The sequence below is a fragment of the Manis javanica genome, chromosome 16, assembly GCF_040802235.1.
Source record: "Manis javanica isolate MJ-LG chromosome 16, MJ_LKY, whole genome shotgun sequence".
Lineage (NCBI taxonomy): Eukaryota > Metazoa > Chordata > Mammalia > Pholidota > Manidae > Manis > Manis javanica.
This window is the reverse complement of record NC_133171.1, coordinates 787,837-801,940: the sequence shown is the minus strand read 5'-3', so window position 1 is coordinate 801,940 and position 14,104 is coordinate 787,837. Positions and strand designations below refer to the sequence as shown.

General features: G+C 45.3%; 1 protein-coding gene across 5 annotated transcripts in view; it reads left to right on the top strand.

Annotated features, from left to right (window-relative positions):
• The first annotated feature begins 1,274 nt into the window (after positions 1-1,274).
• Positions 1,275-14,104, top strand: part of LOC140846851 (doublecortin domain-containing protein 2-like) — a 159,622-nt gene continuing 146,792 nt past the window's right edge. For 2 of the 5 annotated variants that reach the window (XM_073224910.1, XM_073224909.1), the window contains exons 1-2: positions 1,276-3,255; positions 6,132-6,183. In XM_073224910.1, coding sequence (XP_073081011.1) covers positions 2,962-3,255; positions 6,132-6,183 — 346 coding nt within the window. In that variant the 5' untranslated portion in view covers positions 1,276-2,961. Of the gene's footprint in view, positions 3,256-6,131; positions 6,184-8,053; positions 8,133-14,104 lie in introns of those variants that run through there. The other 3 variants (XM_073224912.1, XM_073224908.1, XM_073224911.1) reach the window with 3 other exon arrangements.

Here is a 14,104-nt window from a genome sequence, read left to right as displayed (position 1 = left end):
GTAGATAATTTGTTCTTTCCCACTAGCTGCTTTTAGGATCATCTTTTTGTATATTTTAATGGCAGATTCACTTCAATGTATGCAGGTGGTGATTCTTTGATTTTCTCCTGCTATAAGTTCATTGACTGAATATGAGGACTCGTACTTTTCAACAATTCTAGAAAACTCTTCAAATAACGCCTCTGCTCTGTTATATCTATTTCTCCTTCTGGGAGTTTGATTAGAGATATGGTAGTCTTACTTTAGCCTCCAAACTTTCTTTGATATTTTTTATTTGTTCATCTGGCTGTGCTGTATAACTTTTTCGAATATGTTTTCTAGTTCAGTAACTGTCTGTGGATGTGAATAATCTGCTATTTAGCTTCTCCATGGAGTTTTTAAATTATTATGTTTTTCATTTCTAGACATCCTATCTTGTATATATATTTTAATTTGTTCATTTTTAAAATCTATTGTTCCTTACTCATATTTTCAATCATTTTATTTCTTTAAACATACTACATGTAATTATTTTATGTTCTGTGTAATTTCAGTATCTTAAATCTTTGAGATCCTTTTCTCTATTGTGTGTTCAGGCTCTCATTCACGGCCTGTTTTCTTGTAAGTTTTATGGTTTTTGACTGTGAGTCCATGTTCCTTGGAACATTATCTGCCGAAATTATTTATAGACTGAGTAGAAGTTATGTTCCCCCAGATAGGATTTGTCATCTGAGAGAATTTCCAAGCCAGATTACTGTAAATTTAATCCTCTGCTTTACATTTTTTTTTAGATTCAGAAGATCTATTGGGTTATTAGGTTGTCTAGTAGATATATTATCTATTGAGTTATTAGGTTCAGTGGCTACCTGGGAGTGAACTGTGTGATTAGGCATTATCAGGGGGAAATTCCCTAATCCCTCCCTTCCATTTTTGCTTTTAGCACAAATTAAAATAAGCATGTCTCCCTGCTGTCCTTGCTCTGTGAAGAGGGTCAGTTCTTGTTTGCTGTTACATCTATGGCGTAACTCTGAGGTTCCAGATTCACCCGGGTATTCCTCCTAGCCTGCTGTCTGGGGGATGCCCTACACCCACCTCTTAGCTATTAGCACAACAGTTCTAGGTCACCAGGGCATCAGCACGTATATTTAGGTTAAAGTTCATTTCTGGGCTTACTTACCTCCCAAGATTTCTGTTTTTACTCATCTTTCGACTTTTCTGAATTCTTTTCATTCTTGTGAAATTGGCAATGTGTTTAAAAAGAAAAGATTTAAACGTTTTTTAATCCAGCATTTTTTATTGTTTTAGAAGGAGGGTAATTCAGGACATTTAGCAAACCACACATGTATCCCACAGTATCTAACACAATGCTGGGAACATCATTCAGTCCTATAGGTGCCTCCCTTGTTCCTTCCTCCCTCATGTCTGTACCACCCACTCTCAGATTAATCCACTTAACAAATATTTATTAAATGCCTGCCTTTATCATGAAACTGAGTGCTGGAAGATCCAGGCAAGATCATATTCCCTCTGGTAGTGCAGACTGAACAGCAGCTCCCTGGGTGAATTCTCCCAGCGCCCCTTCTCTCGGCCTCTGCACTTGCAATTTTGCTGTTAGGCTTGCAGATCACACCCTAGTGAACTGCAAAGTTTCTCACTGATATCAAATCTCTTAACATGAAATCATATGTTTTTCAGAGAAAGTAAATAGTAAGCTAGAGAAATGTAATGTTTGGTTCACGTAGAATTTAAAGATAAGTAGCTATAGGTTTCTTTGGAGTTTATGACAGGAAGCAATACAAAAACAAAAGAAGGTTCAATGTTTGTTATTTTAGGAAATTGTGATTACTCATCTCACACTCTAAATGGCAATAAATCAGCTAAGGTAGGAAACTGTGCTTTGTATTAGCTCTTAACTCCTTAGATATGTGGGACTGTATAGAACAAATATTTTTACTAAGTAAGCTCTTTAATTTCTGAGCAAGGAGCCACACCTTATCATTTTGTATTGGGCCCGGCCAGGAGGCAAGGGAGTTGGGTGGTGTGGGGATGGCTTGATTTTCTGCCTTCCACCCTGCAAAACAGGTATTCTGGCTCAACTACGGGGTGGCGTATTTGCTACAGTTCTTTCCCCATCCATGCCCTTGGCCTGTGTGCTCTGCACAACGAACTCCCAAAATTTCCCACCTCTCTCTTCCCTCTGTATTAGTCTCTTCTCTTTGGTCTTTTGCAAACTTACATTTCAAGGCACTGATGAATTAGTAAGTAAACTTAATAAAAATGTCTCTGCCCCAGATCGCAATGTCCTTCAGACGGGTGCACGTGGTGATGAAGCCAGTCCTGGAATCACCGGGAACCAGGAGGGAATTTTCGCCTGTGCCCGTCAGAGGAAAGAGCGAAGCGTGCCGCCCGAGCTCTCCGCGTCTCCCCGACCTTCTCGGGCCCCCCTCCGCCCAGCAGCGCTCCGAGGCCCCCCAGCCTCCTCGCCGCTGGTCCCGGCCGGGGCGGGCAAAGCCCAGAGAACCGGCCCGCTGGCGGAGCCCGCAGAGCAGGGCTCGGGGCGGGCGAGGGGCCCTGACGCTCGGCTGCCCCGTCTGTTCGTTAGGCTGTGATCTTTCCGCAGAGCATAAACTGGGCAATTCCAGCCAGATCTTCATTGCTTTAATTCGGGGAGCCAGAGGGAAAGGAATCAAGGTCTGGAAACACTGACGCAAGCGTAACGTGTGAATCTAGCGCTTCTCCCGGTTTACCCTTGGCGGGCGCCCGCCCGAGCGCAGCGCCCCCCGCCCCCGCGCTTTGAGCCCCGCGCGCCGACGGCGGCTACCCCGGCTCCCCGCCGCGCCCAGAGCGCTGATTGGCTGCGCGGGCGAAGCCGGGAAGGGCGGGCCCTGCAGGCCGGTCTCCGTGGCTGCGGCCGTTGCCCCGCTTCTCCCGGGGGCTGGCTTCGCAGGTCGGTGCAGGAGACGGCCGCGGTCCGCAGGGAGGATGAGCGGCGCCCGCGCCAGACCCAGCCTGCAGGCGCAGCCGGCCGTGAACGGCGTGCTGGTGTACCGCAACGGGAACCCGTTCTTCGCCGGGCGCCGCGTGGTGCTCCGTGAGAAGGGCTGCAGCTTCGACGCCCTGCTGCGGGAGGCGACGCGCGGCGTCCGGGCGCCCTTCGGGCCCGTGCGGAACCTCTACACCCCGCGGGCCGGGCACCGCGTCCGGAGGCTGGAGCAGGTCCAGAGCGGGGCCAGCCAGCTACGTGGCTGGGGGCCGGGAGGCCTTCAAGAAGCACAGGTGAGGGCGGGCGCCGCCGCCCAGGGCGCGCTCGGCGGAGGGCCTGGCGACCGGCAGCGGGGACGGGACCCCGCGGGACGGCGGTGGCCCGGCTGCGCGGCCTTCTCCGCCCCTTCCCGGCCGCCCCGCGCGCGGACCCGGCCTGACGGCTGAAGCGCCTCGGAGGCCCGGCATCCTCCGGGTGACGCTCGGAGGCGCGCGGACCGCGGGCCCCGTGAGCGCGCAGGCCGCCGCGGGCGCTGAGGAGAACAGACGGGATTCCGTCGGGCGGCAGCGGGGTGCTCGCCCCTGGTGACCTAGGGTGCAAAGCAGCAGTTCAGCTGCAGCCCGCGGAAGTTAGGGGAGCTCAGTCGGAGATACTTCTGGACGGGGGCGGTAGGACAGGTGGAATTTAATACTCCGCAGGGTTGTTTTGCAGCTTTACCCAGGTGTGTTTCCCATGATAGAACCTCACCCATCTCAGTGGTTTCAGTGTATTCACAGAGCTGTGCAGCCAGCACCGTAGGCTAGCAGGACAACGTTCATCCCCCAAAAGGACGCGGTGCCTCCCACTTCCCCTTCTCCCGCCCCTGCTGACCGCTCGCCCGCGGTGCATGCATCTGAGTGCTGGACACTGGCCGGCGTGGAATCCTACAACGTGTGGGGCTTCTTCCACTTAGCGTAGCGTTTCCCAAGCCGGGTCCGTGGGGTAGCAGGGGGCTCAGTGCTCCGCCTTCACTGCTAATCGTGCCCCTGCGGACGTACCGCTTCCAGTCGGTGGGTGCCTGGCCTGCTTCTTCTCGGCCGTTGCGAATAATGCTGCTGTGAGCACCTGTCTGTAGCTTTTCATTTCTCTTGGGTATATACTTAGGAGAGAATTGCTGGATCCCGTGGTAACTCAGTATTCCATGGTTTTGAATATAAAAGTTTAATTAAAACTCAGCTTGGGCTTCAGGATAGCAAAAAATATCTTCACCATGAAATCTATGCCTGTGAATTCCGATTTTAACTGCGTAGAAAATTTTTTTCCGAATATCACTAAAGCCCGTCACACCCTTCCTTTCTTAAATTTAAGCTGAGTTCTATTCGTCTTGCCTTTTGCTACACCAAACATTCCTTTTGTGGGAGTTGAAGGCTGTATTTGGATTTATTTTTCCCTTCCCTTAAACTTCCTTTAGTGTGAGTTCTCTAATTTTAGAAAGGAACTAAATGAGAAGGTGTACTTCGGAGAAACTTAGAACTGAAAACTGAAAACCAAGAGACTTGAAACTTTCTTAAAGCAGCAATGTTTGTTATCTCCCTATCCTTGCACCAGCACTTGACTCAGCTAGTTAGTTTCTTAATACAGAAATTCCTGCCTCACAGTGCTGTAGAACGTAAATGGTATGGATGTGAACGTGTTCTATAAACACCAAAATGTTATGTGAATGGAAAGCATCTCTGTGTCCGGTTCCTTTCATCATTTGCTTTATTGATTTTTTTATTGACTAATTTTCATATAAAGCAATTTCATGGGAATGGAAACCTGCTTCAGAGACTATTAATGGCTCCAAAATTGTAGGCTCACTCTGTTTAGGAATTCGTTTTCTCTTTTATTTGGCACTATCAATTGAAAGAAAAAAACAGGTACGGTTCCAAACCAAACAGAAAGTACACTTGAAATCACTCCTTATGTATGGGAGATTTGCATGGCTATTTTTGCTTTGAATTCTCACACACAGAAAATTAAGTTTGTTATAACAGTTTCCATGGTTAGTTTTCCACGCTGACAGATGAACAGTTTATTTGTGGTAAAGTAGTAGTATTACGGTTATAATGATGAAAGTCATGAAGATTTAAGTGCTGAATGTATCTGAGCTTAGCAGTTGTTTAGTTTCACGATGTAACAGATGAAGCAACTGGCAAAAACAAAAGAAAGCCCAAAAGATACTGAGGGTAATCCATGTCCTTTAGAACCTAAATGTTGTTGGGGAAGATGGCAATGGTGAAAAATATTTTTCAAATGAAAACGATCAATTTCTTCAATTTCCTTTGCTCAGCCTTTTTCTAATAGTTTTGAAACCACAATTAAACCACAGGTAGCTATTAAACCTTTATTTTATAGCAGAGAATTCTAGAGACCATTCTATTCATGGTCATAATTAAGTGCTAGATTTATACTTATTTTTTATATTAAAACATTTATGTAGCACCTTCTGTGTATGAAGCACAGTGGAACTGGATCACAGTGATGGATTTGCAGGTTGAAGTTGACAGAAGTATAACGTTTTCCGGTTGTGCTTATACTATAGCTAAAGAACGATCACTAGTTAACATCTGTAGCAATTAATGATGGAATAATAGGGGTCTCCAGAGGTTAACTAGTTCACCCCATCTGGCTCAGCTGAACTGATGCCTAAACCATCCCATATGGCTGAGCATTTCTGCATTTCTGTATCATTAAAGTGCTCTCATAGGGAAAAAGATCTCCCAGCCTTTCACAGTTGTTATTCTAATACAGGTACTCAGGACTTTGACCTAAAGCCTGTGATTAATGGAGCTGTTAAGTATCTTTACGCACAAACCACTCCTTACTTCCAAATTGACATAAGAAGTAGAAATACCATATAGTAGGTGTTAACCATTGGGGGGGGTGCGGGAAATGTTCCCCAATAGAATTATGTATTTCTATGATTTTAGGGTCATTGAAGTTTAGAGCAGATGTGTCAGCTCTTGGTGACACTGGAAGCAGTTTCTACCATAATTGCTTTTAATTACTAGCTCCTGATTTTTTGTTTTAGGCTTAAGTGCTTACTATGGCTTACTTTACTTTTTAATACTTTTGAAAAACATTTATATGACTGACTCAAAGGCAGTAAAAGAAACCCTTACTGTTTTTTTGTTTTGTTTTCCCCCAGTTACTTGGACATAGGAGAAATCAAGAAAAGACCAATGGAAGTCAATTCAGAGGTAATGCAAATAATTATTTGAAGGTTCAAATAAATGAGTGCCGTTTTTGTGTTTCTTATGGTGTGTCTTAGAGATTTGGATGACATTGTAATAATGAGATAAGTTGTTTAATATACAAATGGGACATTATAGGTTTTGAGGCAAAGATAATCCTTTCTTTGCATCATTATCAGCGACAGAGACTGAGCAGGTGTCTTAAGACATGTAGGAAGTAGACACAGTATGTTCCTACTTCCCCATTTTCTAGTGCCCTGGTTGAAATCCATAGGAATTTTCCTTGTCAAGTGGGAAGAGATTCTGGGTGCTGTGACCCCCATCTTTACCAAAAACAATCCCTTTCCTAATTTATTGCCTCTGACAGCACAGTGTTTACAGTAGCCAGGCTCACCCTGCCTGCCCCTGAGGCCTGCAGAGGAGCCTGTCGGATTCGCACGTGATATCAGGACAGCACCTCGATTTTTACTTGCACTGAAGCTCACCTGAACACAGTCCCAAGAGCACGTGGGAAGATGGGGAGTGGATATTCAGAACACTTCATTCCACATAGCTTCTGAATCCCTAGTGGAATTTTCAGATATTCTGCAGGACATATAGTTTGTGGATGAAAAATAGACAAGAACAAAGTTAAGGCAGTCACTGGACGTGAGGCAGTGAGACGGAAGGAAACATCGTAGCTAACCCAGACTGGGGTTGTGTTCACCAGCCCAGACTCCCTTCTCCTCATTTTGACCCCACATAAACAAATGAGTGTTCTGCCAGTGAAAAACCGGCTGGCAAAAAAAGACTTTTTTGTTCATTTGGAGAGGCGGCTCACCTCTCCTGCATTGTGTTTATGCCCAATAGGACCAACTAGGTCTCTAGAAAAAAACTGTAAGAATTGTCCAGTATTTAGAAGAATGTGAGGTCAAATTCTTCATTTGGATAATTTGTGGAAAGAGGTGCTAATCCCAGCTATTTAAAATAATTGATATTCTTGTTTGTGTTTTTTATTTTCTATGTGTGTCAAATTGATTATTCATGAAGGTGCTAAGATTTATAGCTTAATGTAGGCAAAGGTATGAATGTTTCAGGTGGCGCTTATGTTTCAGCTAAATTATAACCACTGGTTAATATCTAGAGCAAATAGGAAAAGGGACATTGCATTGGTGAATTAGTTCTGGGTAACAATTTTGTTTGAAGGATACACAACTGTTTGAAGCTGGCAACCTTACTTGAAGTTGGTGGTTGAAACTGACTTTCTATGATAGAATTTGGGATGTGTAAATTCCTAAGGAATATGAACATATTTACTTTGGATTCTGGTGTTTTTGATGAAGACATTGTGCTAGCAAAGTGCAACAGGTGTGCAATAAGTTTCTCTGATTGCTTTTTTCTCTCATTAAGGTTATCTTTAACCAAGGAAACATTCACAAGGACTCCAGTTAATTTAATTTGCTATTTTAATTCCACCTTGGAGCAGTAGCTATTGTTTTCTCTTTACTTGAGGCCTACTCAGGAGCCACACGTAGTTCTGATATATGGACACATGAATGCAGGGAAAAACCTGGCCCTTTGCGGTGGCTAGAGGGGTGCATCTCTCCCACTTTTTTTCCTACTGGTAATTCCCTCCCCTTATCTTCTCCCTTACGTTACTGCATAAACCCTGCTATAGCCTTTCATTTCTTCTTAGTCATTCCCCTCAAAACCTTTCAAAGGGGATTAAAAAGAAAGAAGTAGAGAAAATTTGGGGATACCAAGGAGATGGGAGGAGGTGGTAGGAGACTGCCTGTCCATGCTCTTCGGCACTTCCCTTGCCCACCGAAGCCCCCGTTCCCACCTGCTTCCTGAAGCCATGTCTCCCACTTTTTTCCTCCCCAATTTTCCCTCCCAGTCTAGATGAGAAGTGTATTCGCTTCCCTTGATCTTCAACAAAGAGACCCTCCTCCTCAAAGTCCACACCATGACTACATGTGAAGCCTTCTTTGAGCAAAGGTAGCCCCTACTCTCATTACCAGAAAGGGGGAGTTTTGGGTTCCTGGCATCCCAAAAGGGAATCTGAATGTACTTCCCTACAGAGATACCTCTTTATCTTTTGGTTCTACAGTATTATTGCTGTTGTTTTAGGTACAGCACAAGTTAAAAATGTTTTGGAGGGCTGCCCTGAGAACCTAACTATTGTCTGGGTAATTTTTACTGTGGAGAAATACCTCTTCCCTTTCCACAACTGATTTACAAACAAACTTGTAGAATTCCAACACGTTTGTAAGTCAGAGGACTATGTTCAAAATTTGAGAACAGATGTGTGGATACTGGCCTCTCAGAAAAATCACAGATGCTAGTTTCTTGATCTGAGGTGGTGATTTCTTGTCACCGTTCAAGTGTACTGAGAAGTACACTCAGTTATATACTGTCGGTGACTGCTATTCTTCGTAGAGAACATATTCTTGGACCTCACAGAATTAATTTTGAAGTGGGTTTAGGACATGAATACAGAATTGGAGGGCTTAGAGTTGTCTCATGGGGAAGTTTCTATGTGGTAGTAGCACAAACATCATTTATTCAAAGATGCTTCAGTCAGAAGGATGATTAAAATGACATCTTCATCAAAACAGGAGGCATTCCCTTGAATCTGAGCTCATTTCATACTGCTTGAGTTTTCAGTGTTGGGCTACATATAAAAGCCAGTGCACATGATTTGGTTACCCTAATTACTTGAAATATGTCAGTTCTGATTTTCCCCAGTACATGTTACTATAGAAAGACCTTTGCAGGGCGATGGGGTTGTGTAGACTGTGTAGCATCAGGTCCTCACCGCTGTGGCTGTTTCTACACGTGATAGGAAACCCAGCCAGGGGGTGCTGGGACTCTGGCAAATTTCCTTTTCCCAGAGCACCTCACTGAAGTCCATCATATAACATGGATGCTTTTTAGATAGTTAATAACCCAGACACAGTGGTTTCCACTTCCTTGCCTCACACCCGGGTCTTGTTTTCACGGATGACCGGGCAGAGGCCTCCCAGATGCCCCTGGCACCCGAGCCTCCCTTCCGCAGTCAGCCGGGGCACCTGTTTTCATCTCTTCCTGCCCTCCCCGCATCAGTGGAGATGGTGTCTTGCCCTCTGACCATGGCAACTCGTCTCCTTATGTACGTCTTTCTGGGCCTCTCTGCTTCCATCCTCCTCCCCGCCCAGGCCCTTTTCAGGTCTCCTCTGTGCTTCTGTTTTCCATGTTGACTTACCTGCTTCCTCCCTCCCTCTGTGGTGACAGTCCGTGGGAGTCTTCTGTTCTCATGCCCTGGGCACCTCTGATCTGCTCGTGGGGTGCCTCTCCTCCTCACCAGCGGGCAGTGCCCTCTCACTGCGTGAGTCTTCCTTGTTTCCCCACCATATCCACTTGGCTTCCATGTGATTGGGCACCTACACCGTCCCGCTCAGGCAGAGTGCCGGAGTGCAGAAATGAACAGGATGTGCAGAGCTTCTCCCCGAGGAGTTGCAATCTGGCTGAAGAGACAGATGCATTTAGCATCTCCAGGACCACATATGAATGATTTGATTTGTTGGGATTCGGTTGCGTTTGTGTTGAGCTGCTCATTTCAAGGTGCCTTTGGCTTTATCATGTTGAGGCAAAGCCATCTCCTAACTGGGTTTTTCCTCTCTGACCTTGAGTGGTAAATCTCTTTGATCGCCCCCAGGCCCACATCTCATTAAGTGTAGTGAATCCTTCAGATTAGTGATGCCAGGGTTCTTGTTTGCGGAGCTTCACAAACAGTCAAGGTAGGAAAGCAAGGTACAGGCTTTTATTTAGAGATAAAGTGAAAGGACAGAGCTCCCGGCTCATGCCAGGAGGGAACAAGAGAGTCCGTAGCAGTGCATTGTCTAGGGGGTTTTATAGGTAGTTGAGGATTTTTCGAGAACATGAAAAAACTTAGGGGTGGGGACTTGTTAAGTGGACCCTGAATATTAAAAATTAACTGTAAGGAATTTCCTGCCTTGATTTCTCTCTGGGACACCGGTGCCTTGGTCTGGGAGCATATCAAAAGGCTGCCTGCCCAGCCCCCAAGGTGGGCTGAGGTATTGTCTACTTGCTAAAGAATTTTGCCTCTTGAACTTCCTGGGTGTTAAAATGCAATCATATCTTTAAGATGGAATGCTTCTTGCCTTTTACTATGCTGTCTACAGCGGGGTCTGCAGCTAAGTTAGTTGCTCAGTTGCAAAATGACTTTGTCAGATCCGAAGGAGGAAAGACAGCACATAGGCCTGGGCCTTTTAGCATGCTATAGTGAACCTTACACATGGTTACAACTGATTAGCATAATAAAACATGTGCTACTCTTCTTTATCTGGGGAACATTAACTGATTTCACTGAAGAATGATTCTAGAGCTCAATGTTTAACATAAGAGTTTTAGCAGGGGGGGTTTCCTTGCATGTAGTTACATTGCTCTGACTGCAAATATCCCGCCCTGCCCCCTGCAGAGGCCCTCATTCTATTCTGACTACATCTATGGTCCCTGTCTCATTAGGACTTTCTTAAATAGTTACTTAGAGTGCAAAGTCTGTTTGATTGGGTAACAGGCCTGGGTACGCATATACAGAAGGGACAAGCAGTTAGCTTGGCTACAGAGCGCTTTGGATGTGCTGGGCATTGGTGGGGCGCCAGACATAGGTGAATAATTCACGGCTCTTTCTCTCCAGGAGTTTAGGATCTAGGGGAGGAGATGGGAAATACCATTTTCCAGGGCACATGGACTGGGCCAGAGGTATGCTTGGAGGTCTGAGGAACTGCAGAAGGGGTTAGAATTGTGGGTCAGCCAGTTTAAAATGATTTTAAATATAATAGAATATTTTATTTTTGGCCTCTTTCTCCTTGATTAGGGTTTTGAGAATGTCCCTTTCTACAACTTAATTAAGGGGGATTATTTAATACTTAACTCTCTGTAAGAGCCTCTGACAGAGAGTGAAAATCAGCTTGGATGGAGAAGGCAGAGGCAGCCCCACCGTGAGTCGGGCATAGGGCTCACAGAGAGCCATGCCTCTCCCAGCCCAGCAGCTGTCACTGGCCGTAGGGCACCTCTTCAGTGATTGTTGCTTTCTTCCTGCAGAGACCCAGACCTGCTTTGCTGTTCCCTTATTTTACTAAACTTCCCTCACCTCAGAACAAGCCTTAGTTAATCCCCACTTACTCTCCTAATCTCATTTCAAATTTCAGTCAATCCAGAACTGAACCTGCTTCTCTTAGCCCCTCCTCGGAATCCTTCAGAGAGAACCCAAACCTTTCAAACAACATGTCCCTCCTCTCTCTTTCTCAGCAGGCGTCACCTTGCTGCAGCCAAGCCAGTACCTCTGCTTCTGTTGGACAAGGTTGTTACAGGTCCCAGTAGCCTTTGGCTGATGGGGCTTAACATGTGCAACAGACTGGTCTCACATCACGAGTCTCTAGGAGACCTGCTAATTCTAGCATTAGCAGACTGCTAGTAGTTATAATTCTCTGCTATTTTGAATATTCCTAACCGACAGTTAAGGGAGATGTCTGTTTGCCTCATGCATGCCTGGTTATTCTACATTTCACATTTGTCTCAAATAACTTAGACGTCGTCATGGTCACTGCCTATTTAAGTTTTGTTTCAGGGATAAAATTAGTTGTGGTTAAACCTTTGTGTGATACATTTATTGTACATCTAGGATAGTTTGGAGCCATATTAGATGGATGTTTTCACTCACAGGGACTTACTGTGTGCCTGCTCTGGGCCAGACATCGTGCCACCACCCGAGAACCGCACAGCATGGCCCTGTCCTCATGGAGTCACTGCCACTCAGCCTGCCCAGCATCTGTACCTCTGTATTGACTCTGTGAACACTGATCTTTGTGTAGAATATGTATATTTCTGAGTTTAAGAGCCTTCCTATTGAGGGGTAAACAGTTTTTGAACTTTATTATCAATAATGGGTCAGAGAACAATGGGACATTTTTGAGGAGAATAAACACCTAATTCCTGGAAAAATTAGTTCCATTTCCTGGAGTTATGAACACCTTATCCATTTCTCTATGATTAGGATATTTGGCTTGAACTCTATTGCTTTCCCTTTTTAATATCCACCTTCTTCCCAAGATGTCTGTGAATTCCTGCAGTGACTATTATCTCATGCTCACTTCTGAGCTTCCGCTTCCAAAATATTAGGTGTGTTATCGACTGTCTTGTTCTACAGGCTGTGTCTAAGACCCTGTCAACTCTGGGGTGAAATCCTTTCACTGATGTCCTCCCAAATACTCCATTCACATACGTGTGTGTGGTGAAGTTCACCTGTGATTTGTAAACATGGAGCACACTTTGTAGGTTGTGTACGAGGTTCAGCAGCCTAGAACTTGCCGCCAGACACCGTGGCCTGGGATGCCCGTTCAGGCCCAGCCTCTGGCTTCGCTTCTTGCCTCCTGTCTCTTTTTCCCCATCAGGCTCTGTTCTACCTCTGCCCCAAGATTGCATTGATTTCTAACACAGAACAGTTCAGAGCTTTGTTTTGTTCCTTGTCTCTTGCTAACCTGTATTTTCAGGGTCATCAGAAAATGTAATTTTTACCCCCTCCCTTCCATTTATACCTTAAAAAGTCAAGGGTCTGTTTGGTTCCCCCCTTTTCTTATCTGCCCCTCACTTGCCTGCTGGGGCACCGGACGAGAGTGCAACTGCCCGTGGGAGAGGGCGGTGGGCCAGGCCTGCCCTACTCAGGCCCCGAGCTGACTGCGCCCTCCGGGCCCCACAGAGCCGGCCAGTCAGCCCCTTCCCGGGCAGCGGGGCCCTCCGGCTGGCCGGGCCCTCGCACTGAGCACTCGCTAGTACACCTTCCTCACTTCGTGGGTGGGTTCGGGTAGGAGGATTCGGATGAACCGGGTTTCTTTGTAGTGGGGGCCCAGCAGGAGTGCCCTGGGAGGAGGGGAGACAGGAAGGGGTCTTTTGAAACCCCCCCTGTCTCTGCGTTTGTAGAGCCTGCGGGAGCGCGGGCGGTGCCCCAGTCCGTGACTCTGGCGAGTGTCTTTATGGTTTTCAGTATCGTGATAAAGATTCACATTTCAGCTTAATCATCAGGCATAGTCTCTAATGAAACATACCATGGGATCTGCTGCCTAAAGGCTTTTGGTTGGGAATGGGATTCTAGACTTGAAATTGGGTGTAATTATTAACCTTCCTGCAGGAAGGCATGGGGCTGTGTGGTTTGACTCACTAATCTTTAGCCTGGGAATTCTGGGCTCAAAGGGGGAACTACTTAAAAAGCTAAACTCCTGAATACTTCTTTCTTTAATTTAAGGGAAGATTACCAGATTATGTTAGTCAGTTTTACTCATTTACTTAAGAACGGAAGAAAATAAAACAACTTTTGTGAATTCTTCCAATTTAAGATCATCCCTAATCTTTTATTTTCTACCTTTCCCCCTCCTCTCTAAAGTAACTGCTAAGTGAGAAGCATTCTTTTAAGGACAGCCAGTTCACAGCAGTGGTCGTGGTGGGTCTCACACGAGTGTGGCCCTGCCCAAGCCCTGTGAAGACAGAGCTTCCTGTTGGAGAACAACTGGATGTATTTCATTTCTCACTCACACTTTCTAATTTGACCTATTTCTCAGTATTGAGCCGTGTGTGTGTATTTGAATAAGAATGAGAAAGAAGTATTTATGTTAGCCTGGGAAATATTGGTGTAATAAAGAATATCCATTGATAATCCTTATCAGCTCTGATCAAAAGCAAAATGGTTGATTTTAGTTTGTCCATTAACATGTGCCATGGCATTTGTTCTAAACATCTTGTATTCTTTATTTGGCATTTCAATATGAATTTAGGAAATTGAACATTTATGAAATTATATGACATATGTATTAGATTTTTATAGTAAAAAGCTGTTCTAAGCAAACAAATTTAACAAACATTTAGAAAAAACCTTATAATAAAAAAATAGAAA